The sequence below is a fragment of the Aquila chrysaetos genome, chromosome 10, assembly GCF_900496995.4.
Source record: "Aquila chrysaetos chrysaetos chromosome 10, bAquChr1.4, whole genome shotgun sequence".
Classification (NCBI taxonomy): domain Eukaryota; kingdom Metazoa; phylum Chordata; class Aves; order Accipitriformes; family Accipitridae; genus Aquila; species Aquila chrysaetos.
The window spans coordinates 29,687,157-29,710,310 of NC_044013.1; the positions used below are offsets into that span (position 1 = coordinate 29,687,157).

The 23,154-nt window shown below is 50.8% G+C and overlaps 2 protein-coding genes across 18 annotated transcripts; both read right to left on the reverse strand.

Moving 5' to 3' along the window:
• Positions 1–2,366: 2,366 nt before the first annotated feature.
• Positions 2,367–19,595, reverse strand: NRROS (negative regulator of reactive oxygen species). 17 transcript variants are annotated; one of them, XM_041126480.1, is made up of 7 exons: positions 19,483–19,567; positions 11,958–12,061; positions 11,155–11,330; positions 10,107–10,303; positions 6,114–9,915; positions 5,377–5,500; positions 2,367–5,127 (listed from the first exon to the last, which is right to left on the reverse strand). In XM_041126480.1, the coding sequence occupies exons 6-7, from the start codon at positions 5,482–5,484 to the stop codon at positions 3,160–3,162; spliced, it is 2,076 nt and encodes a 691-aa protein (XP_040982414.1). In that variant the 5' UTR covers positions 5,485–5,500; positions 6,114–9,915; positions 10,107–10,303; positions 11,155–11,330; positions 11,958–12,061; positions 19,483–19,567; the 3' UTR covers positions 2,367–3,159. The 17 variants fall into 17 exon arrangements, with proteins under 17 accessions (XP_040982414.1, XP_040982412.1, XP_040982415.1 ...); XM_041126478.1 differs by lacking the exons at positions 11,958–12,061; positions 19,483–19,567 and adding exons at positions 10,439–10,510; positions 14,204–14,349; XM_041126481.1 differs by lacking the exon at positions 19,483–19,567 and having other exon boundaries at positions 6,114–9,706; positions 9,816–9,915; positions 11,958–12,052.
• FBXO45 (F-box protein 45) lies at positions 15,346–23,026 on the reverse strand. The gene is made up of 3 exons (XM_030027313.1): positions 22,727–23,026; positions 22,183–22,539; positions 15,346–20,021 (listed from the first exon to the last, which is right to left on the reverse strand). The coding sequence occupies exons 1-3, from the start codon at positions 23,009–23,011 to the stop codon at positions 19,836–19,838; spliced, it is 828 nt and encodes a 275-aa protein (XP_029883173.1). The 5' UTR covers positions 23,012–23,026; the 3' UTR covers positions 15,346–19,835.
• Between the last annotated feature and the right edge of the window lie 128 nt (positions 23,027–23,154).

Sequence of the window (23,154 nt, forward strand, 5' to 3'; positions counted from 1 at the left end):
ATGGAAGCCAGTGCCTCTCTTGCCAAAAATAAAAAAAAAAAAATACAAAGCCTGACTCAGCTTTCCCAGGAACGGAAGGGGTGTGTACATCTCCAGCACAGGCCTTGCTCTGTTTCCAGTAAAAAATTGCAACATAACAGCATATAAAGATCTCCCACTTGTGTGGGAGGGTACCCGTGGGGACCTCTCCTCCCACCCAGCCTGCCCCGGGTCAGGCCAGCCTGCACCCGGCTTTGTCCTGGAGGGGCTCGGAGGAGGTTGCCTGCACCCCCCTCCCCGGGCATGGCCATCCTCACCAGATGAGGTCTACGTGAGGTCTAATGAGCGCTGAGTTGAGGGGGGTAATCACCTCCCTGGATCATGAGGTTCCTGCTGGCCCCTTCCTCCAGCCCACCCCAGTCCTTCAGGGTGGCAGCCCTACCCGATATCAACTGGTCCTCCCAATTTGGGCTCTTCTGTGAACTTGACATGAAGGCACTCCGTGGCCTTATCCAGATCTTGGACAAAGACATCACACGGGACAGATCCCAGATCAGACCCCTGGTGTCTTCTCACCAGCCTCCTGGTAGAACACGTCCTACTAACTGCTACCCTCTATGCTTGATCATCCAGCTGATTTTTACCTACCTGGTTGCCCACCCATCCAGACCATGACATCCTCACTTGGATGCAAGAACGTTGCAGGACATGGAATTGAAAGCCTTGCTGACATTGAGGTAAATGGTACCCACTGCTCTCCCCTTGCCTACAAATCTATCCATTTCATCGTGAGACACAGGCAGATTGGTCAGGCATGACTTACCCTTGGTCAATCCATGCCAACTGCTCCCAGCCACCCTCTTCTTCTGGAAATGTGCTCCAAGAAAGCATACTCCATGGTTTTCCCAACATGAAGGTGACCATCCTGTTGCTCCCCAGGATGTCCTTTTGGCTGTTACTGAAGATGAGTGTGACATTTGCTTTTCTCCAGTCACTGAGGACCTCCCCTGATCGCCATGACCTTGCAAAGATGATGAACAGCAGCGTTGTAAGGATGTCAGCCATTCTACAAGTGGAAGCTCATCTCATTGCTCTGACATCCCTTGCACATACCAGCTCCAAGTGAGCCTCGGTTTTCTGGGCACCGTGCCCCTGTGCCTGGGCAAAGCTGCTAACACCTCCCGTGATGAAGGAGTGTTGAGTATCCCCCACATCGGCTCAATATGAGCAAGAACACCCACTTTTTATCCACGCCCCAGGCAGTGCCAGGCACCTGGGTTCCTACCTACGTGCACGCCCATGGCTGTGCTCCACATCCCCCTGCCAAAAGGAGAAGCAGCAGTGGCCACGGTGGTGGAAGAAACGCACGTATCCACCCTCCGAGGCCAGATCCGGCACCCGCAGTGGGGGGAAATGGCCCCAAGGAGAAGGGTGCTCACAGGGGCACCCTGTTCACTCTGCCAGCAGGGAGACACTGAACGCGGCTGCAGTACCCAGTGCCAGCACAGACCCGATGGAGGACATCACAGGGACGTATTTATAGGTCACTCTTGTCCCTTGGGCATGCAGCTTATGGGCAAAAGAACAGCTGAAATAAGTTGAGGGATTCCCCAGCTGGGGCCTGATTTGGTTTTGGCTATTTCAGTCTAAAATAGGGCCAGAAGGCAGCCATATTCTGAGGCAGATTTGACAGCTGGGTTTCCAGAGCCTTGCCAGCACTTGGACCCAGCGGTGCTGCCAGCTGGTCCAGCATGGTCTGACCTACGCCGTTTTTTCCAGCCTGGCACAGCAATCAGCCATGCAAGGCTCACCAATGACCTCAATCCTCATCCCCACACCTGTGCCAGGGAGGATGCTGCCTGCGCTGCCCCCCCAGCATCACTCCCAGCCCCACACCAGCCTGGGGCATCTCCCTCCACCACCTCCCAGGACAACTCCAGTGTAAGGTTGAGTGACACTTGGGCTGGCTGCGGGGCCTCGAGCCCCCAGCACACCCTGCATCGCCCTGCTGAGCTCATCCAACTCCAAGCAAGGACAAGTCCCCGGCATGCCCACACTGGTGCTGCCGCTCGCTTCCCCACACCCTGTGTTCCCATTAAGCTCAGAGCCATGTTTCCCTGGAAAAATCCTGATGGTGCCACAGGAATGAAGCCGCTCCGGTTCTTAGCAGGGCTTTTGAGTTAACACAAACCACCATCACTTCTCACGTCCATCCACAGTAACCCTCTGAGGAACAAAGCGGCACTTCCCCAGGTAGTGCACTGCTGGTACGGGAGAGCCAGTACGTGCTGCAACCAGGGCTGGGTGGAGGAAACCCCCCCATGCCGCTGCAGCTGACAGCCTGCGAGAGCGGGGCTTGCGCAACAAGGAGGAAGGCTTTCTCTTAGTTTATCTCCTTTGCATCTGTTTAATCCAGCAGTTGCTGGAGAAAAAGAAATCGATGTAAAATATCACCCATGATATAATTTATTCTCCTGTCCTTCAATCAATATTTTACAGCATTGCAGCTTGGGCTATTTTTAATGGGCTTTTCTAACCAGGATCGCAACTTAACCAAGCAACAACACCCCAAAACGTGTCTTTCAGCCCTGCGGACAACGCCTGTCTTATCAGCACACACGCACGGGTGCACGCCCAGGGCTGCCTGCGAGTTTGCTGGTGCCTGCAAGAGTAGCGTGAGAAGCTGTGACCACAGAGACCCTTCTCCACAGGGCCCAGGTGATGCTTGCTCCAGCCTGGGGTGGTTTGTGGAGGCTGGTTGCAGAGCTGGAGGATGTTTTGCAGTGGAGAGTTGGCTACAGGGTGTGAATAAATAAAGGGAACTGCCTGAAGGGGGGAGGGGAAACAGCGCTGGGGGAAACTGTCCGTACCCCTTCAGCCAAGAGGCGTTTGGTGTTGTGTCCACTCAGCTCTCGCCAGCATCAACTGAAGGTTTCTGCTGAAGATGTGTCCCTTGAGGATGCCCAGCACGGCCCCAGGCTCCATCACGGGACACAGCCCCACACCCTTCAGGTACCCTTAGGGCATCTGTAGCAGAAACAGGAGCTCTCCCAGCACTCCGTGGTCCTACATCCACCAAGCTTCCATCTCACCCACCTCGGAGAGGTTATTGCCTGTAATCCTGACAACCCACTCACGTTCACTGTTCCCGAGCCCTCCCTCCCTCCTCCTCCTCAGCCATCAGTAAGGGGTAGACACCCCACACCGGCTTTTCACCATTTTCAGCAGCTTTTGCTTGAGCGTGAGGAAGACAACAGCGAAGGCCACCAGGAGCGTCAAGCAGGTGGGCAGAGCCAGCACGAGGTAGAGGAGCGCCAGGTCGGCCGTTTGCCAGCGGCAGCTCCACAGGACGGGCTCTGGCAGCGCCCTGGGGCTCAGCGTGCGGGAGGCATAGCTGCAGGTCATCTCCTGCCCGTCGGGGATGTGCAACCCCTTGACTCGCTGCAGGGAGTCCCACCAGCCCAACGTGCAGCAGTTGTAGGGGTTTTGGCTGAGGTAGACCTCCTGCAGGCTCTTCCCCAGCGGCATCTGCGCGACATCCGGTGGCAGAGCCGGGAGGCAGTTGTCCCGCAGGTCCAGGCTGAGCAGTTTCAGGATGCCCAGCGAGGAGGGGAAGACGCTCAAGGAATTCCCCGAAAGGTCCAAGCGCACAAGGCTGTTAAAGGCAGAGAAGTCCATGGCAGTGGAGGAGAGGCTGGTGTTCCTCAGAGACAACACCTGCAGCGTCAGAGCAAGGTCCTGCAGCCACCCCAGGTCCCCGGACAGTGCCTGATGGTTGTCAGAGAGGTCCAAATGCATCAGCGACGTCCCCTGGAAGGGGTGGCCACCCAGTCCCCGCAGACCACAGCCGGCCAAGGAGAGATGAGTCAAGGTCTTGACACCCCTGATGTCCACGCAGGGGGGAGTTTCCGCCTCACCTGCAACAGCTGGCTGGGGACAGAGGTTGACCCGGTTGCGGCTGAGGTCCACGGTAGTGATCTTCCTGGTGTAGGCAAAAACCCCAGGAGGAAGCACCTGGAGCCTGTTGGTGCTGAGGTTGAAGAGCTGGAGGTTGGGCAGGATGTTCCCAGCCCCCACCTCTGCCCCCAGCTCCACCAGCTGGTTCTGGCTGAGGTCCAGCTCTGTCAGCATGGCTAAGGGGTCCCCCTCCAACAGCTGAAATGTCTCCAGGCAGTTCTGGTTGAGCTTCAGGTGGGTCAGGGAGGGCATCTGGGCCAGGAAGCCCTCTGGCAGGTACCAGACCTGGTTCTGGCTCATGTCCAGGAGGTGCAGGGAGGAGAGGTTGCTGTGGCAGATCTCATCCCAGAGGCTGACTGTCGTGATGTTGGTGGAGTTGCCATCAATGAGCAGGAACTGCACCGTGACATCCACCAGGGATGTGCCATTGGGGAGGCGCTGGTAGAAGCTCATCTCGTTGTCCTTCAACAACAAGGAGTGCAGCTTGCTCTGCCGGGGCAACACGGGGAAGAAGAGGAGACGATTGTGGGACAGGTCCAGCACCTCCAGCTCAAAGAGGTCATCACTTTCCAGGGCCAGAAACCACTCAATGACGTTGTTACTGACGTTGAGCTCCCTGAGCTGGGTCAGGCTGAACTCCACTACGCACGGGAGGTAGTTGTAAGCTATGTTGAGCCTCTGCAGCCTCTGCAGCCCTTCAAAAGCTTGGTCAATCTCAAAGATGTAGTTCTTCTCCAGGTTCAGCTCCAACAGCTGTGTCAGGTTCGTGAAGACGGACGAGTCCAGCCTCATGATGATGTTCCTGGCCACGGACAAGGACTCCAAGGAAGACAGATTCCAGACCAAAACCGATACCATGTCCTCAGTGAGGCGGTTTCCAGCTAGATCCAGCGTCCTCAAGGCTGGCAGAGCAGAAAGAGCAGCTGCTGTCAGCGAATAGTTGGTGAAGAGGAGGTTGTCTGCCAAGGAGAGTGCATGGAGGCCTTGGCTGCTGAGGAAGACACCAGGCTTGATGAGCTCCAGCCGATTCTTGGTCAAGCTGAGACGCCGTAGCTGCTGGTATGAGAGCAGAGAGGCATTGCCCAGGACCTGGATAGTGTTGTCATCAAGCAACAGCTCCTCAGTATCACCTCGAAGATTTCCTGGGACAGAGCTCAGCCATCTCCCAGTGCAGTCTGCAGTGCTCTGCACCTAAAGCAAGAAGTAGATATGTAATGCTGCTCTGAGAGGCAGGAGGTGGGGGGAGATGAGGAGGGAGAAGTTTGGGAAGCAGAGTGAGGATGGAGGAGGTGGCTCTATGATTAGAGCCTCAGCAACCCAGTCCACTCCTAGCTAAACCAGTAGCTGGGAGGGTGAAAGTCTGGAGATGCTGAGACACCTGGGCTTTGCAGGGCAGGACCAAGCACTCAGAAGGGTGAGGATTTGCAAGAGAGGACTTACGAGCTCGCAGCCACCGGGAGACGTTGTCCAGGCTGTGACTGCCCCGCTTCCCCATCCCACTGCCAGGAGGACCAGAAGCAGGGAGAGACCAGGGAGCGGGGCCTCCATCTCAGCGGTGGCACTCCTGCGGAGATGGAGACAGAGGTGAGAAGGTCAAAAGCTGCAGACCACTCATCCTGAAAGACCCAAGTTTTCCCAGGGAGCCCATCATGGCAGCAGTGATCCTTGTGCACGGCTGGCCTCCTGCCCATGGCTGCTGCCCGCTCCCATCATTGCCCCCAGGAGCACCCAGAGGCGATGGGCTCCCAACATGCCATAGTGGTGACCACTGTGCCCCGCGAGACCTGGGCCACCACAAGCTCCCCATGGAGAAACAGTGAAGAGCCCTTGCACCAAGCCCACCCGCCCCAGCAGGAGCCCTCGTGGGGGTCCACCAAGGAGAGCCTGGAGGGCAGAAGAGAGGGGACGGGGAGGTGGCAGCCCGGTCCCCACACAAGACAGCGCACATGGGAAAGGCACTGTCGTCACTGCACAGCTGCTCGGAAACGCCACTGAACTGCAACCCTTGAGCAGAGGCTTCCCCCCTAGCCAGGGCTCAGGTACCCCCTCTCTGGTGCCAAATACTCCCCTGGGGGACACCGACCCAGCCACCACCAAGTCCTCTCCAGCACCCATCCCTGCCAGAGGTCCTCCCAGGGAAGCAGAGGCTGTCCAGCACAAAGTACCCCATTACTAACTTGGTGGAACTGGAGCTGACGGCATTTGCATCTGGGGAAAAGCTGAACCTCAGGCAAATGAGCAGCGAGGTCTTGTCGAGGGCTCAGTAAGTGGCGTTTTCATAACTGCCAGAGCTTGAAGAAGAAATGGGGGGTTATTTTTGGCAGCCCAGGTAGCCAGAGGCTTGCAGCACAGAGGGAGCAGGGGACACATCCTGGGTTGTCTCCTTCCTTGGGACAGCCAAAAGCATTAAGCTGGTGTATTATCAAAGTGGCATTCATTAATCTGGTGGTGATGGAGAAGAAGCCCCTCTTCCCCAGGCTGGAGCTGATGCACAGCAGCTTGCGCCCTCCCGAGCCCTTGGTCTCCAGCAGTGCCTTGCACTCGGGCACAGTGGCAGGAGAGGGACCCTGCTGTGTCCTCGCTGCATCCAAAAACCAGGGACTTTGGCTCTGCCTCACCTTCGGCCCCTGAACCCCTCCGCAGAAGCTCGCGCTTTCCTTCACCCAGCTCAGCCTTTCTTTGCTGCCCAGCGTTGGGTCTCCTCCAACATGAGAAGTGCCTCTATCCTCCCACAGTCCTCCCTGGGGCTGCGGGGATGGTGTCTGCCCAGCCAGAAGAGCAGGCAGCAGCACCGGCAGGAAACCTCTGCCCACAGCCCCACAGAGGAGCCCACATGCAAGAGGTCTGGGAGCGCCCAGGGTGCTCCCCACAGTGCACGCCAGGCCCAGCACCAGCCCACACAGCCATGGCTCTTGCGAGTGGGGGCATTAGCGACACACAGCCACCATGGATCTTCAAGCTGGCATGGGGGGCTCCCCAAAAACCCCCAGTGGGGTTTTCCCCCCAGCAGAGGTATTGGGGGGCAGTTACTCACCGCGTGGAGTGGTGCACAGGGTTTGCCACAACTCATCCTGCAGCCGACGGCCTCTCCGGCTGTGCTCGGTGGGGTCTCTTGGGGCTAAGGGTAGGTGCAACCCACTGGGTTTCTCTCCCACCCGCTTTCTCGCTTAGCACTAATATAGCCTTTGCGGAAGGAGCTAACGGAAACTGCAGTCACATGGAGGCAGAGAGCGTGGCCAGGCACTTCGCTTACTGATCTCAGCACTTACAACCCAGGTCATGCACTCGCAAACAGCTCCCCAGCAAGGAGGAACCGTGGGGGCCGGGCAGGCAGGGAGGGGGATGCTAGGGGGAACTGGCCTCCACCAAGGGTCACACAGCTCCTGGCTCTCCTGCTGCTCCCAGGGACAAGCCATCTCTGGGGACAACCCTTGCACTGTGACTCCTCTGCACAGCTCCAGCAGCAAAACCCCTGCAAGGGTTTCAGGCAGCAGAGCTAGTGACCCGGGGCAGGGGGGAGGAGGAGGTTCTTGCCTGCGGAGCCATGCCACTGACCCTGCCGGGGCTCAAGAAAAGCCACCAGCTGCATGGCGCTCCCCTGCATGGTGCCTATTCCCATCGTGCCCCTCTAGTCTCCCACTTGCCTCCAGTGCCCAGCACAGGGGCTTCAACAGGAGCCAAGTGATGCGCTTCCTGCGGGGGAAGAAGAAGGTGCTGTTCTTTCCCATTGCATCCCAAGCCAAGGTTGAACATCTCCCCACATGTCAAGTCCTCGCTTTGGGACACCAGCACCCAGCCCCTTGCATTGTCTAGGTGAGATTCAGGATGCTCAGATCCCACCGCCCACAGACCTTTGGGTCTCCTGGGTCTGCTCGGGATTTTGGCAAACCCAGCACTCAGGGTGCAAGCCAGACCCATCTGGATACAGGGACCTCCCAGGTGCCGACCCCTATGTGAAAATCAGCATAAATGGCTTTTCCCACAACTACCAAGGCAGAGAGCGAGACAAAAATCCACATTTCCAAGGCAATATGAACAGGGGGGCCCCCTTCCTCCTCACCCCCCTCTACCCCAGCTCTCCACCGCCCTTCCCACCCCATGCCTACCCTCTCCCAGGGTCCTCATGCACACCCCAAATCCCCAGCAAATCCAGCCACTGAGGAGGGATAATGGTTTGCCTGGATTTACCTAGCTGGGAAAGAGTTCAAAACTATGGAGAAAGGATTCAGCCCTGCAACAGAATCCTGTCCGGTGGGATCAGCAGGTACCGCCCTGCAACATCCATGCTCCACGTCCCAGGCACTGGTGCCAATGGGACCTTCTGCAGCAGTCAGGAGATGAACCATGTTATTGCGGCACACCAAGCACCTCACCAAGGGATATCACAGCCTGGGTCACCCCCACCTGCCACACCAAGTGGCCCCCAAACTCCTGCACCCAGCACAAATGACTGGGGAGATAGTTTTTACCCTAAATTTCATTTCTTCTCTGGAAGGAGACTGAGCTCTCTCATATCACTCACAAAAAAGCCCTGTGGTTTCATTTCCTCCATTTTCAAGGAAGTTTGAATGTATAAAAATCAAGAAGGAAAAGAGAGAAGCTCTCCTCATCCAAGTGAACTGGAGCAGAAGGCAGAAGCTCTGCAGCAGGGCAAAATTCCCATGGCGTTGCTCAAGGTCACACAAAGGGCTGAGACGGGCTGATGATTACAAACCTGCTCCTCATCCTCAAAACCCTGCCATGAGCCCAACCCGCACCAAAACCACTCATCTGATGCTTGGAGACACAGGAGCCGGCAGAGATTCACCCCAGGGCTGGGAAGTCCTGAAGCTGTAAAACTTGAGCATCCTCACCTGTGGCAATACTCCACTCTCAGGTGATCTGGAGACTCCTGGGAGACCTTCCGATGAGATAACCTTCATGTGATGCCACCAAACAAGGTGATGCCCCAAGGGTCAAACCAGCTTCCTCCCTGCAGTCCAGGAGGAGATGGGAGAGAAAACAACGTGCTTCATCCTCAGCCCATCGCTTTGGCCAACCAAAGCCAAGCCACCATGTCCCCCTTTTCGCAGCAGCAAAGGTGCTTGCTGAGGGGGCACCATGGGGTGGGAAAGCCCCCGCACTGCCCAGCCATGTTTCGCCCACCCTGTCCTCCTCAGAAAGCGGCCACACACCAGGGCTGCTCCCTGCAGAGCAGCTACTGGCTCCGTGCTGGGGCAGCTGGCAGCAGCCTTGCATTTCACACTTTCCCCACATCCTGCAGCCGGACAGTTTTGAAAACATCCCAAAGCTACTGCTTCCTCCCCTCCTCTTCCTCTCAAGCAGCATCATGCCCCCACCCAGCCCTCCCAGTAAGGACTGGGTGTGTGCTTTGAGGGTTCTTTATTTATTTTTTAATACCAGCATCGTAAAGGGATAGGGATTGAGCTGCCAGGAGCTGCTCGTCTGATCAGCTCTTCCTGAAGCTCCAGTCCAGCTCAACAGCACTGGTGGATTAAACTGAAGGAGATTCAGCCACTTGGAGCAGTGTCCACACATGCAGCTGCAATTACTGCAGCTGTAGGAAAGGACTGGGAATCCCCATACGGTTTTACACGCAGTGAGCTTCCTCCATTCCTCCCATCTCCTCTTCCCTCCAAACCATCTTTTTCCCCTTAACAAGCCTCAAACTGTCAAGCACAAACCAAGAGAAAAGTTGCAATGAGAGGGCAGCCTCCCGGTCACCCCTGGACTGCTGCACCCAGCACAGGACCCCATGGGAAAGGAAAAACTGCAACAGAAAACAGCAAACTCATCACTGCACCTCGACGTGCCCCTTGTTTTCCTGCAGAAAATGTGATTTCTTCCTCAGTGGAAGCACCAAGAGAAAGGTCACTCACGGTTCACACACCAGCAGGCCCACAGCCTCGGACAAGTTGGGGCAAAGCAAAACAGAAATGTTTCTCCATGGGCTTCCTCTACTCCCACTGCAATGGAGAACTGGACAGAAATAAACAAGTCGTTCTGCAAGGGATGATGGTGCAAAGCATCCCTGGAAAGCCTCCTGCTCTGGTTAGTCTCTAGCATTTTGCTAACAAGGAGAGGATGCAGAGAGCAAAGGGAAAAAGGCACAGGGAGAAGAACCAGCCACTCTGGGAAATGAGCCTGGGAAGGCTTAGAGAAATACTTACAGAAACATCACCATCTCCAGGCTCATGGGAAGCTGCAAATGGCATTACAGAAAATATTAGGTAGGCTCGAGCAACCAACTCTGTTGCAGCAGAATCTCGCCTGTTGGACCTCATCAGACAGGGAGGAGCGGCTGCATGGTGAAGAACAGTGTCTCCCTCCAGGCGTTCATTCCCAGGCACTGTGGTCAGCAATGACTCTGAAAAAATTTGGATTTTCTTTAATTATCTTTAAAACCCACATCAAATTTTCATTTGCTGTTTGGCTGAAGTGTGCGCAGGCAGCGCAAACATATCAAGAAGACACAAGTGAAGAAGTTATTTAATTTAATCACCTGCTCCGGATAAAACAAGGGAAGCTGAAGGTCTAACCGTACCTCAGAAGCTGCTGGTTGTGGTAGTCACCTCTAATTTAAGATGAACAATGAACATAAAAAAGAAAACAGATCATTCGTTACATAGCCAAAAGGGAACAGCTAAAATGGCCAGCTGGATGGCTTGACTTTAAACTACAGCTCTGCAAGTTCACCTGGCTGAATTTCTCTATGGGAATTCACCCAGTTTATCCCCAGGGAATAGCAGAGGACGTCCCATCCCAGGATGGCACAGATGCATCGACGTACAAGAGGATGGGCATCTCTACAGCCCCAGCGCTGCAGCTGAACTGGAGCTCTGCAAGAAGCACAGCTTCCCTCCAGTGTATTTCTCGCAGGGGAAACCAAGAGACAAAAATCAGCAATTTATAATCAGCTTCAAAATCATCTTTTTTTTTTTTTTTTTTCCCCAGCTATAGCCAAACAACCTGCTTGGTTGTTTACCTAGCCACGCTTGGTCCTCTTCCAAGGAAATGCATGTGCTAGCACCGACAGTCACTAAACTAAGCTTCAGGCTCTGGTTTTGCAGCAGCTCATGTGCCTGGAACCCCCTGTAGCCAGAGCATCGTCCTCCGGGCTGACTCCGCCACCCCACTCCTGCTCCCTTTCCAGCAGCAGCCCATGCTCCTGGCAGGCTCTCGCTCTACAATTACCCATTTATCCACAGCTAAGCTCACCTTTGCTCCCCCATTTTCAGCCATCAGGAGTCTCCTAGCTCTTGCCAGGTTTTCTGATGGAAAGAGGGGGTTCAGAGAAGAAGACTTCTTTGAACTCAGAATTAATTCCGGGTTGTTCTGAGAAGAGCGCAGGGCTTGGTCGCTTGCCTTTGCAGCGATGCACTGGTTCCTGACACCTGCAGACATCAGGGCTTTGTGAGCTCAGGGTGGAGGGGGAAGGAAATAACCCCACCAGACTGACAACATGCAATGAGCCCACAGGGACCCAGGTGAGCTTCCAGCAGGAACAATTGGGAAAATGACACCTGGAGGACATTTGACCAAGGACCTAGGCACCAACCAGGAGCCCCACAGCAGCAATTTTCAGAGAGGATCCCCCCTTTTGTCCCTTTAGTCTCCAGAAGGTGCAAGCATCCTCTACAGGGCTCAGAAGAAAGGCAGAAATAGGTCTTAGTAGAAAGCAAAATGATGTTTCTGAGAGCACAGCGCTGTGCAGGAAGGGAAGAAGGGAGCTGGTCAGCGACTCAGCCACAGCCGCTTCGTGGACCCCTGCACTGGGGACAAGGCTGCACCCCGGTTCCCGTCCTGCAGGCAGGTCCAGCACAGGCAGCTCCAACCCTGCGGTCACTGCTCTTCCCTCTCCCACATCTGACAACGTGCGAGATGTAAATGAGGAGGAAGCGGGCTGCAGAAGGGAGAGCCGCAAAAGTGATCTCAATTCCCTTTCTGCTCGCCCACACGCGTGGCCCGGCCCAGCCCACCCTGTGGCCAGGCTCCTGCCGCCTCTCGTAGCCTTCACCCACCCACCTTTCCCAAGCTGGGGGTTTGAGGTCTGCAAAAGGGATCCACCACCACACCAAAGCGAACCTCCTCCTCAGAGAGCAGCAGAGCATCTGGATCACAAGGTCTGTGGAGTAGAGCACACAGCAGGATGCATCAGACGCTGAAGCAGCAGAGCCTTGTATTTCTGTAGCAACTGGAAGCCAAGTGCATCCACTCCCTTACAACTCAAGATCCAAGACAGACACTACTGGAAGTCCAGATGCTCTAGAGAACTACTTGCAATGCATCTGCAGGAGAAGCAAGTGCCTGGAGCCAGAGAAGGCAACTGATTTTTCCTCCTAGATCTCCTCAAGAGCTGGAAAGCCCCACAACCAAGTTGCTTACATCTACAGTTTGGTCACTTTTGGCACCTAGACCTGAAAGTGTTGCCCAAGTTCTTCCCCACAGTATTGCCAGATGTGGATAAGTTGACCTTATTTTTATATTGTACAATAAAATAAACCATTAAAAGCAACAAAAAACCCTGACCCATCTACTCCAGCACATTCACCAAAGTTTTTAGCATAAAACTGTCAGGACTGGAGGCTCTAAGTCACCAGAAGGAGAAGATAGCGACAAGTCACTGCTGTAACATCATTCAGCAATGCAAATTGTGGCAAGAAAAACTACTCCCATCTGTAGTCACACGTACTCCCTTCCTGCTGCCGTTCTGCTTAAGAGAAGTGAGTAATTCTGTCATTAATGCGAAGGGAAGTGAAACTCTCTCAGCTCCTTACAGAGCTAAGAGTATCCCACCCAGATTTCCCCTCTGGCCAGGAGAGCCAACATCCCTGCTAGGCAGCGTTATCTCACAAGCAGCTCTTCTCAAGGTGGATTGCAATCAGGGCTGGAAGCAAGCTGGAGCGTTCACACTCCAAAGTCTTCCTTTCCCGGGTCGTCAGCCGTGGGGCTCAGCACCCCTCCTTTCTAGCGTGATACTTTAGGGACAAGTGACAGAGAAAAGCCAGTCTGCAGGGTTTCAGGATTGGAGCACCCTCTTTCCCATTGGGCATATTCCTTGCTCTGCTTAAGGAAACAGAAAAAAACTGCCAGGATATAAGTTTCTGTGTTTTTTTAAACAAACTCCAACACGAAGGCGACATCATTGTTGTATCTGAAACCTCATCCCCGCAGCTGGATCTGGGGGACAGTCAAAGCAGGCTTTCACCTTTCAATCTGAGACCTGAATTAATACAGGAATGCAAGAGGGGGGAAAGTTCAAACAGATGCATCGATTAATAAAGTAGATCTTCCCCTCCTGTACTCCCTTTTCCTTTTGAGAAGAGCCGCTAACAGTCTGCCAGTAAAGACAAGCCACATACCAGAGATGCACAGCACAGTGGGGTGAGACCACTGGGCCACTGGTTGACCCTTAAAACCAACTTATTTCCGTATTGTACACTCTCCCGAGTCCCACTAATGTTTGTTCCAACTCTGCTCCAGTTCTGCACGCATCAATTATTTTTCCAGGAATAAGACAAAATTGTATGCTAAAGCTGAGATAAAATCTCTTGGCTGCCTACAAAGCATGAGATCCTCCCCTCAAGCTCTGCTCTTGCACAAGACCGTGCAGAAGGGCTCAGATGCCCCCATGTCAGATGGGATCTGGCCTGAGAAAAGCCTTCTCTGTCACCTGCACAGCAAAAATACCAACCAACCAAAAATAAAAAAAAGCCAACAAAAAACCAAAAAAGGTGATTTGGAAATGGCAGACATAGAAGCTGAAAAGCTTCAACCACTGCAGTATTCAGAGTATCATACAAAAAGCATTTTGGTCAACATCCATTTCCTTACTGGCAGGTTTGTCCAGCACTTTATAATTATTAAGTCACATATTGAAGCTGGCAGAGCATACTCTCTTAAATTACTATTTAAAAGTGATTAGATATGGCTTACTTCTCCTAAGCATAGGAAGCTAAGGAAATAAAATAACTCCATAACCTTGGTTTAATAACTCACTTGCAGGCTTGCAGTCTCCAATCACTGAAGTCTTTCTTGCAGTTGAAGCTGCAACCAGCAGTTTGTTACCTGTAAACAGGTACTATGGAGGTTTTGTGGATGGGGAACAGCCCATATCCCGCTCACTCTCAGATTTAAGACATTATTGGGCTATGGAGAGTCTAGGGAGAGGTTATGCACAGAGCACATGCTCACCTACTTGGGTTGAAAATATGTGTTTGCTTCCTGTTACTGATCAGGTTTTGTCTCGCCTCGATTTTCAACTCACCTGCTGCAAACCGAAGCTGACGGACTGCTTCAGGAACAAAGGATGCCAGCATGTCTTGCTGCAGGTACGCAAACGAGCTTGAATGTTTGCAAGAGAATGGCATTTTGTAGCTGTAGCCTACACACTGTTGTAAAACAGCTGTTTTCACACCTGTGCCTGGCTTTGGAGCGTGCCCCTAAAGATGCACAGGCTGCACTTGTGCAAACGAGCACATTCATGGCCTGAAAACAGAAGTTCAAGAAAGGACAATAAAATAAAAAAATCACTTTGCAAAGCACACAGTAAAATATCTGGGGACACAGCGCCCATCCTGAGCATTAACGCACTGTAGACATATAAAGGTTGCATGTCCCAGGATGGTGACTCGCTTACACGCATGGCAACACTCCTGCTGTTTCTGGGTAAAACTACCAAAGGTTTAGCCACAGAAACTGGGAGCTCACAGGAAGATCAGACACTACACAAAAGACAATAATAGGCAAGGTTATACCTGCATACTTTTCCCCATTCAAACATTGCCTGCAGGAAAATATATAGCTGTTAACATAGGTAGAACAACATGGATTAAAAAGACAAAATAAAACAAGCAAACATGAAACAACTCCAGCTAGCTCACAACAAATCTGCAAGCGCAGGCATGGCAGGAAAAAAGACACCCTTGGTTCTTGAGCTGGTAAAATTGCAGAAGAATAAACACTTGTAGTATACAATGAGTTTTATTTTAAAATCCGTTTTCAATGATTTGGGGTTTTTTTCCAACTGAAATGGAATTATTTTTTTTAAAATACTCTTTTGATGATATCACTATTTCCTGGTCATAAATGCCTGAGAGGAAGAAAAGCAAGTCTGGGAAAAAGCAGACCTTCAATGGCAACAATGACATTTTGTTTAGGCCTCTCAAATCCCTTTCTATCTTTTAAGGTCATCTCAGAGTCTCAGCTCAGTTTGCTGTCACTGAAAATAATTTTCTGAAATGCAAAGATTTGCTCAGCCTAATTTCAGCAACCCAAGTTCAAATGAAGAAGTATATTTAAAAAAAAAAAATCTATGTCCATTATCCACTTCTCCACGATCATCTGTTTTGTTGAGGTTTTTTAGTTTGTTTTGGTTTTTTAAGAGAACAGGAAGCAAATGCTAACGGAGAAGGTTCCACATTAAACATTTATTTTGCACAATGCTTAAGAAATTCAAAGTCTAGGCTCCCACAGTGCTGTTAACTTTGCCCTCTTGTGGGGGGGTGTGAGAATTCATTCGGAAGTCACACAATATGTACAGCATCATACAGCAATATGAAAAAAAAACCGCTTAAAGTATAAATTAGCAGCTTCGGCATCACTGTAGTAAAAGCTTTCTGTATTCATTTACCACTTAATTTCCCTTTCAACTGAATTACAACTTAGTGCGAGGTGGACTACTATCACTTACAGAAATCAAGCACATCACACTCCTAACCATTTAAAAACCTGGTTTGTAAATGTAGAAAGGATCCTAGAGCAGATTTCAGTAGTGCCATTTTCTGGCTACACATTTCACCAAATTATCTGTATTGTGCAAGAACCGGCGCTGTTCCGGGGAAGAGCTGCGCATACAGCACTTCTAGCTGTGTTCCTGCCAGCATCCAGAGCTATTTATAATGTATAAAGATTTAACTAGAACTGAAATATCAGTATTGAAATACACAGGCTCAGGAATCAGAGGGCTGGTTACCTCTCAAATACTTAGAGAAAATAAATTTTGTGTGATCAAACTATTATCAGGCCAAGCGTTATTTTAATTCATCACTGCTGCCATCATCCCAGTGAAAATGGAAGAGGAGAAAAAAAAAAAAGTTGAGACAGCCATCTAGAAAACACACCGGTGTGTTAAGGAATTAAAAATGTAGATCATTGGTAAGCAGAGAAAAAAGCTAGTATGTTCCAGCTTGCTATCAGATTCAGAGGCAGGCAGAGAAGAATACAGCCACATCTGAGGCAGCAGAAGTTCAGCCCACAAGATCAAGGCCATCTGCTCCTGGCTAGTTTTGTCACCTGAAACATGGCCAAAAGTAACAAACCCAAACGGTGTTTGCTAGCAGAAAGCACACACAGGACTCCCAAAAATGCACACTCACCACTCCATTTTAAGTGGGGGGGAAGAAACATTTTCAAGAAAATACCCCAACCAGGGCAAGTTTCCCATGCCATCTTGATTTATTAGTTCATTCCAGCAATACCTCTGTCCTCTTATGGAAAAAGAAGTCACGCAACTGACTTCAGGCCAACACAAGCCACCACCAAAGCCAAGAACAGACTCTGCCCTGAAACAAACGGCCATATCGAGCTGTTTGCTTCCTCAGACATAGAAACGTGACCAGATCAGATGACCAACTGTTAAGCTCCCAACAGATTTCGCAGCACACTTAAACCACCAGGAATTCTGAGGTTTATTCAAATGATAGACAAAATGCTCACTTATCAAAAAATTCTGGATGTCCTGCAGGATTCTGAAGCCAAGACCTGTGAATCTGACTGATTTCTGTTATGGGAGCTATGAACAGCTGATGTTCCTCCTGACCAAAGCAGTTACATGACTAGTCGGGGCAGGGAAAATACTTCAAACAGCTGTTAGCTAACTCTGGTACCTCAGGCTAGAAAAAGCGAATCTACGAGCCAGCTAAAAGAGCCAGCTCTTTGCTCCTGAAGAAGCTCACAGAGATGTTAGCCAAAAGTTCACTACTTAAAAGCAAATTCTTGATGCAGAGAGTTTGGAAAGTGCCTCAGAGCTTGCAACCACAACACAGTCTCCTACTTCTTCCTAAAAATCACCTACTTATTCCTAAAAGCACCATGAAACATTGAACTTCCATACAGAAAGCTAGAGAAACAGAGAGAAGCCGAGAAGCTGACCTGGGAAAGAGGCACCTTGGTACAGCAGCAGGGCAGGGCAGCCGCAACAGTGAGCGCAACACCTCAATTCTAATCCAGAGACCTCCAGCCACGAGGAAAACCTTTTCCCACACTGCCATGCGCCAGCATCCCTGTTTTGGAGGATACAATCTCCCAAACACAGCTGTTAGACTACTGAGCTTTCAAGTCCTCCTTAACACTCATCAGATTCTCTCTTTTCAAGCAGTCACGCAGCAAATCACACAGTGCCAACACCTCTATCTTCTTGGTACACTCAACTGCTACCCCATTTTTCCTATCAGCACTCCACTGATGTCATTACAACAATCCACACCAATATATCCTTCTGAATTATAGCAGAGTTTATTTTAATATTTTGTACAGCCAGCATTGGTCTCCAGGAATAAGTTATAATCTTACATAAGTGAGTCCCCCCCAAACCCACCCTTAAGGAATGTTCAACTTTCAGCATTTCTAATTTAGAGGGAAATTATTTATAGGGTAAGACGCAGCCTGAAGAATGGAAATCAATCTTAATTTGTGAATAAAATTCCTCGGAAGTTCTCAGGGTTTACTTGCATCTAATTGGATTCATGAACAAGCTACAGAGGTCACATCTTTCAGGACTGCACTGAGAATACATTCATCTCGGGGACAATTTTACTTTCTGAAATTGGACAGGGTTTTGTTTCCTTCCCCCCCCCTACTTCATGCCCCACACTTCTGCTATGCAGATACATAATTTACAGTCTAGTACAATCAATGCTTCTAAGAGATTTTTCCAAAAGGTACTCGTATGCTCGTGCCACATCATTTATTCGGTTGTTTAAGCACCACTTAAAACATCTTAATTTCTCACTGCGTATTTTGCTTCTTTAACGCAGCCAAGAGGAACGGACCTCAATATTGCCTTTAAGCAATAAACAACACACAAAACAAATAAATACTTCAAAATCCTCTTAAATGGTAATGATGTACATACATACTGTGTTCCAGTGCAGAACTTGGTTATCTACTAGCTAAAAAGCACTCCAAGGATAGCTCAGCAGCAGCGACTAGGAGCCACCCTCATCTGCTTGCACCGCCCTCCTCGCATTACTTGATTAATGGGGCAGGCAGGGGTGGGGGAAACGAGCAACAGCCTAAGAGGAATTCCTCTCTCTTCCATGTTCAGAGAATTACCAGTGTCCGATATTAAGCAATTCACATTCTCTCGTGCAAATAAAGCAAAAAGAGGTTGTATAAACGTTTACTTCTCCCTCTCTGAAAAGCATGCCCAACTCTGAAATAGTTCAGACAGCTCTGAGAAATACCAACCAACAAGAAACAAGAATCAAGAGCTAGCCGCAGGGCTTACAGATTTTAATGCCCTATTAAAAGAAGCCCTTCTGGGGCTCCCTACAGAACTTTCAACCTCAGAGGAAAGCTGTTTCACCAGAAGATCCCTCCTTACTACACCCCTCAGCTTCACAGCCGCCCCGGCCTGCGCATGCCACAGCACACCGACACACCTGAGGGGTTTGTACGTGGATTTTAAAAAAACGGTGCAAGTGAAAAGCCCAAACGTTGAACCTGATCCAGAATCCCCATCAAAGGGTTGGTGAGACTGAAAATGGGCAGGTGAATACTTGGGTACTGGGGGATTTTACTTAATTAAAGGTTCAGCCAAGTCTTAAAGCCTTATAAAGCCATTTAAGCTGAAAACAAGGTCTGGATTCAGAAACTGAATGCTCCTTCCTCATTATTTTGAAACATTTCGCAACAGTGATTAGAAAGTGTAAGAATGCTTTCAAAAGTTAGTATTTTTGATGTTGAAAGGAAGACAAGCTCACTGCTATGTTGTGCCTTCCTTCCCTAAAGGGAACCACAAATTTTGCTGAAAAGAAACTCGTGGGGAAAACATTTTATGTTTCCTACAGAGAACAAAACTGTTGCTAAAGCTATGGAAACTTTCACAGAAAATGACCCAATGTAGCACCGTACTCCACAAGAGCATCCCAAAATGCTTTACAATACAACAGAAGAAGTACACTTACATGAATGTTATATGCCTGTCCAAGGTATATTTTCTGATGCCAGGTAGTGGGGGTTTTTTTTTTCCCTTTAAGAAATTATGTCCCAGTTAGAATAAAGCAAACCCTTTCTTTTAACTGTTCTTTTCAACGTGTTCTATATATACAACCCTTAAAATACACTTAAAAATAGCTGCACGCATTTTGTATCGTTATACTAGAGAAGGGCAGTCCAGACAGACCACGCTTCTCAGTATGTTAAAAACTGTAAATAAAACCCAACCAGACTCGTTCTCCTTCGGTACCCACGTTGGCCCAAAGGAGGGAAGGGAAGGAACAAGCAGTTTTAAAATGGGAGTCTTTCACAAAACACGCTACTTACAAATCTCAGGTTAATTTCCTCAAGCAGTTTTGTATCAAATCCTTTCTCAAATATTTGAGGTCACACACTGCCATCTTAGCAATGAAATCTGTTGCAACATGCATGTGTCAGCTTCCCACTCAACCAACTGCAACCCTGAGGATTTTTCTGGCCTGGTAGAAAGAGGAAATGTAACACAATTCCTGAAGTATGGCTGGTCCTCCGTTTCAAAACTCCGTGCGATTCCCTCGACGGTTCTTGGACACACACCCACACTTTTTTGTTTTTCCTTTAATACACGTTTCCCTCCAACCAACATGCAGATTTCTCCTCCCAATCATCCACATCTCGATGTCCCAACGAAACAATCCACATCATCCATCCAGAGGTTTTCCCAGGTAGACCAAAGTCACTTCTGTGTTACCGTACACAGCAGACACTGCTGGATACAGGCAAACTTTTGGCAGTCCTCTGAAGGCAACTCCCAAGAACTCATAGCCCCTCTCAAACGCTAATGTTTTGTCTTCCATGTCCAGGATAACTCGAATCCTTTCACCTATCTGTAAACAGAGACAGGAGGGGGGAATTAAAAAAAAAAAAACCAAAACAAACCATAGAAAGAGTCAGCATATTCAAATGGAGACACAAAAATAAAGCATAGCCCATCTATAACGTAGCAGGTAATTTTAAAGCAAGGCTTTCCTGTTTCTCATGATGGCATTACTTTTAGGATTCAAATTTCTCAATTTCGCCCAAATGCACTAGGATCCTGAGTACCTCGGCTGCCCATTTCCAGAAGGCAGCCTGTATCTAACCACCTACGTAGTAATAAACATAACCCTTCTCATACGAGCCTTGCAAGAGCATCAAGAGTGAGCGTACTACATGCCACGTGCTTCAGAATACTGCTGAGTTTTGGAAACTTTGTAATGGCCTCCAAGTTACCAGAACTCTGTATTTAGCTGCTGCTGTCGCTAAGCAGTAAGAGCAATTTCAAGACAATGAACTTGTTTTAGAAAGGTAAGTGCCACCCACAAAATATACCAGGATACACTACTATGCAGGTGCTGTTGCTGACAGAGGTATTCCCCTGCCAAGGCAGAAGGAAATTCCAGTGCAAAGCCTAGGCAAAACAAGTGTGTGTCTGTGTGTGTGTGTGTCTGTGTGTGTGTGTCTGTCTGTGTGTGTGTGTGTCTGTCTGTGTGTGTGTGTGTGTCTGTCTGTGTGTGTGTGTGTGTGTGTCTGTGTGTGTGTCTGTGTGTGTCTGTGTGTGTCTGTGTGTGTCTGTGTGTGTCTGCGCGCACACACACACGAGTGAAACCAACACTTAACACAGTAAGAGACTTGGATCTAGGCATGCATGGTGCTCCCTGCATTTATCTAGTTCACATTATTTTAGACATAAATAGAAGTCCCAGACATCAGCAGCAAGCACAGCAGGATGCCACACAAACTTCTGATTTTTCACCAGCCAGCCCCAATACTGGGGATTTCTTCCAGCCAACACATTTTTCTTCTAGCCAACACTAATAAACACATGTGTTTCCTTTAAGTATGTTTTCTATGAGCAGATCACTGTACATGTCCTAATAAACACAAAATACTCCAAAGGATGACCAATTTGAGCTCTGATTTTTATAGAGAAAGCAGCAATTGTGCTCACCCTTGAGACCCCACATGAGCTCAGGACTCTTGGCTTCAAAACCTTTCCTCACCCTGTTGCTGCAGAAAGGCCTAGACAAGGACCGCAGAAAGCAACCGCAAAGGGTCAAGTCTGGAAAGTGCCAACCCAATTTGCATGCTAGGGAACATGCAAATGGTAAGAGATCTGAATCTCTTTAACTACACTGATTTTAGGTATTATTCCCCAAAGTGGCAGGTATAACCTTCAGACAGAACTGAGTGCTCAGCGGTGAGTTTGCACATGAAATTTAGGAATACCAGATACAAGTTACTACACAGATCTTCACCCAGAACTGAAACATAAGCCAATACTCATACAAAGCCACAGCATATGAGATGGAAATTATAATGCATACACCTTAAGTTGTAACACAAGGAAATCCAGCAGTCAAAATGTAGTTGTGAGAGCAGCCAGAAGAACAAAGATAAACACCTCTATAGGGACAAGACAGCAGAATGGCACTTGCTCTTTAATAACCTGAAATTATCTGAACATCACATCCCAGCATCCCAGCCAAGGGATGTCACCTACGGGAATGCTGCCAGCGAGCAAACAGGCAGCACTCAGCACTGCTACAGGTTTTTGCAGGAAGACTCTTACCTAAGCACTAACCTCAGCTCACACTGCTGTACAACAAAGGGGTAAAATACCACAGACGTTCACCTTGCTGTGGGGCAAGTCGTTACTTCAGAAGGCTACAACAGTCTTTTCAGCTTTTATTTCAAAAAGCAACATGGTGTCTAAACAGACACCCACGGTACATGCTTCGCGCTCAATATTGTACATAAAAGTGCAGAAACAACTGAGGGTCTGGTACACTGAACACCACACACAGGTGTAGCCTGAGGAAACTGGAAACAAAGGGGGAAAGGCCTCACAAGGTGGAATCATTTGTCTTCTGCAGGGAAGGCAAAAAGACCCTTAAGTGGGCCTTTAGGACCAATTCAGCAGCCAGCCAGGACACGTGAGAGAGGGTATTGACAGCCAGTCGCCATCAGACATGGTAGAGCTTCCAGCCCGCACCAAGCCCCACTCACCTGGTATTTGGGAGCGTTATTGCACTGGGGGAAGCTGCCATTCACCTCTCCATTATGCAGCAAGTTATTGTCCACCAGGTTCCAGCCCCAACTCTGGTCGTCGCTCCCCAGCAGGGCCACGTAACCCTGGCACTGCATGGCTGCCCGCTTTGTGGCAATGCCAATGACGGCCACGGTGCCCAACGGGCCCTCCCACCACACCTCCCAGGCGTGGCGGCCCTCGCTGAAGCCGATCTTGGTCCGCGCCCCATCCGTGCTCTGGGCGATGGGGTTGCGGTGCAGCGTGAAGCCGTTCTTCTTGATGTAGACGTTCCGCGAGCAGTCGTTGGTGCTGAAGGCGTGGTGGAAGGCACGGACCTAGGGGAGATGGAGGAAGGCGCGGGGGCAGATAAAATCCTGTTACGTTTTTCAGCCCCCCCCCCCGGTTGTCCAACGGTGGGTGAGCCGAGCGGCTAGGGGGCTATCCCCGAGCACCTGGGGGGGACTGCTGAGGGGCTGGGGAGGGGTGTCCCCGAGGGGCTGGCGGGAGGTGTCCCGGGCTCACCTTGCCCTTGTAGGTGGGCACGTTGCAGAGGATGTCGGTGCGCAGGGCCTCCTCCGCCAGGCAGCGGGCCGCCAAGCTGCGCCACACCTCGCTGTTCTCGTCACCGTGCAGGACGCGGTGCCACAGCTTACAGACCAGCGCGCAGCTCCTCAGCTCCCGCAGCTCCAGGTAGGAGAAGACCAGCTCCAGCACCCGCCCCGGCAAACGCCAGCCCGGCCCCCCCGCCGCCGCCGCCGCCGCCCCCCCGCTGCCGCTGCCGCTGCCTCCGCCGGGGCCCGCCGCCATCGCCTCCCTCCCCGCTCCCCGAGCGCCCCGCGGGCGGCGGGCCGGGACGCGGGGGCCTCGCTGTCCCTCCCCTCTCCAGCGACAGCGGTGGCGGCGGGCCCCGGGCCGAGGGCTCTCCCCGCCCGCCCAAAGCCCTCACGGCG

Excerpts from the sequence above, each read along its gene's own strand:
- NRROS (XM_041126474.1), bottom strand. The coding sequence starts at position 5,484 with ATGGAGGCCCCGCTCCCTGGTCTCTCCCTGCTTCTGGTCCTCCTGGCA. Across the intron at positions 5,128-5,376 it reads CTCCCGGTGGCTGCGAGCTC|GTGCAGAGCACTGCAGACTG; the intron begins GTAAGTCCTCTC and ends TTCTTGCTTTAG.
- FBXO45 (XM_030027313.1), bottom strand. The coding sequence starts at position 23,011 with ATGGCGGCGGGCCCCGGCGGAGGCAGCGGCAGCGGCAGCGGGGGGGCG. Across the intron at positions 22,540-22,726 it reads TGCCCACCTACAAGGGCAAG|GTCCGTGCCTTCCACCACGC; the intron begins GTGAGCCCGGGA and ends CATCTCCCCTAG. Across the intron at positions 20,022-22,182 it reads ATAACGCTCCCAAATACCAG|ATAGGTGAAAGGATTCGAGT; the intron begins GTGAGTGGGGCT and ends CTCTGTTTACAG.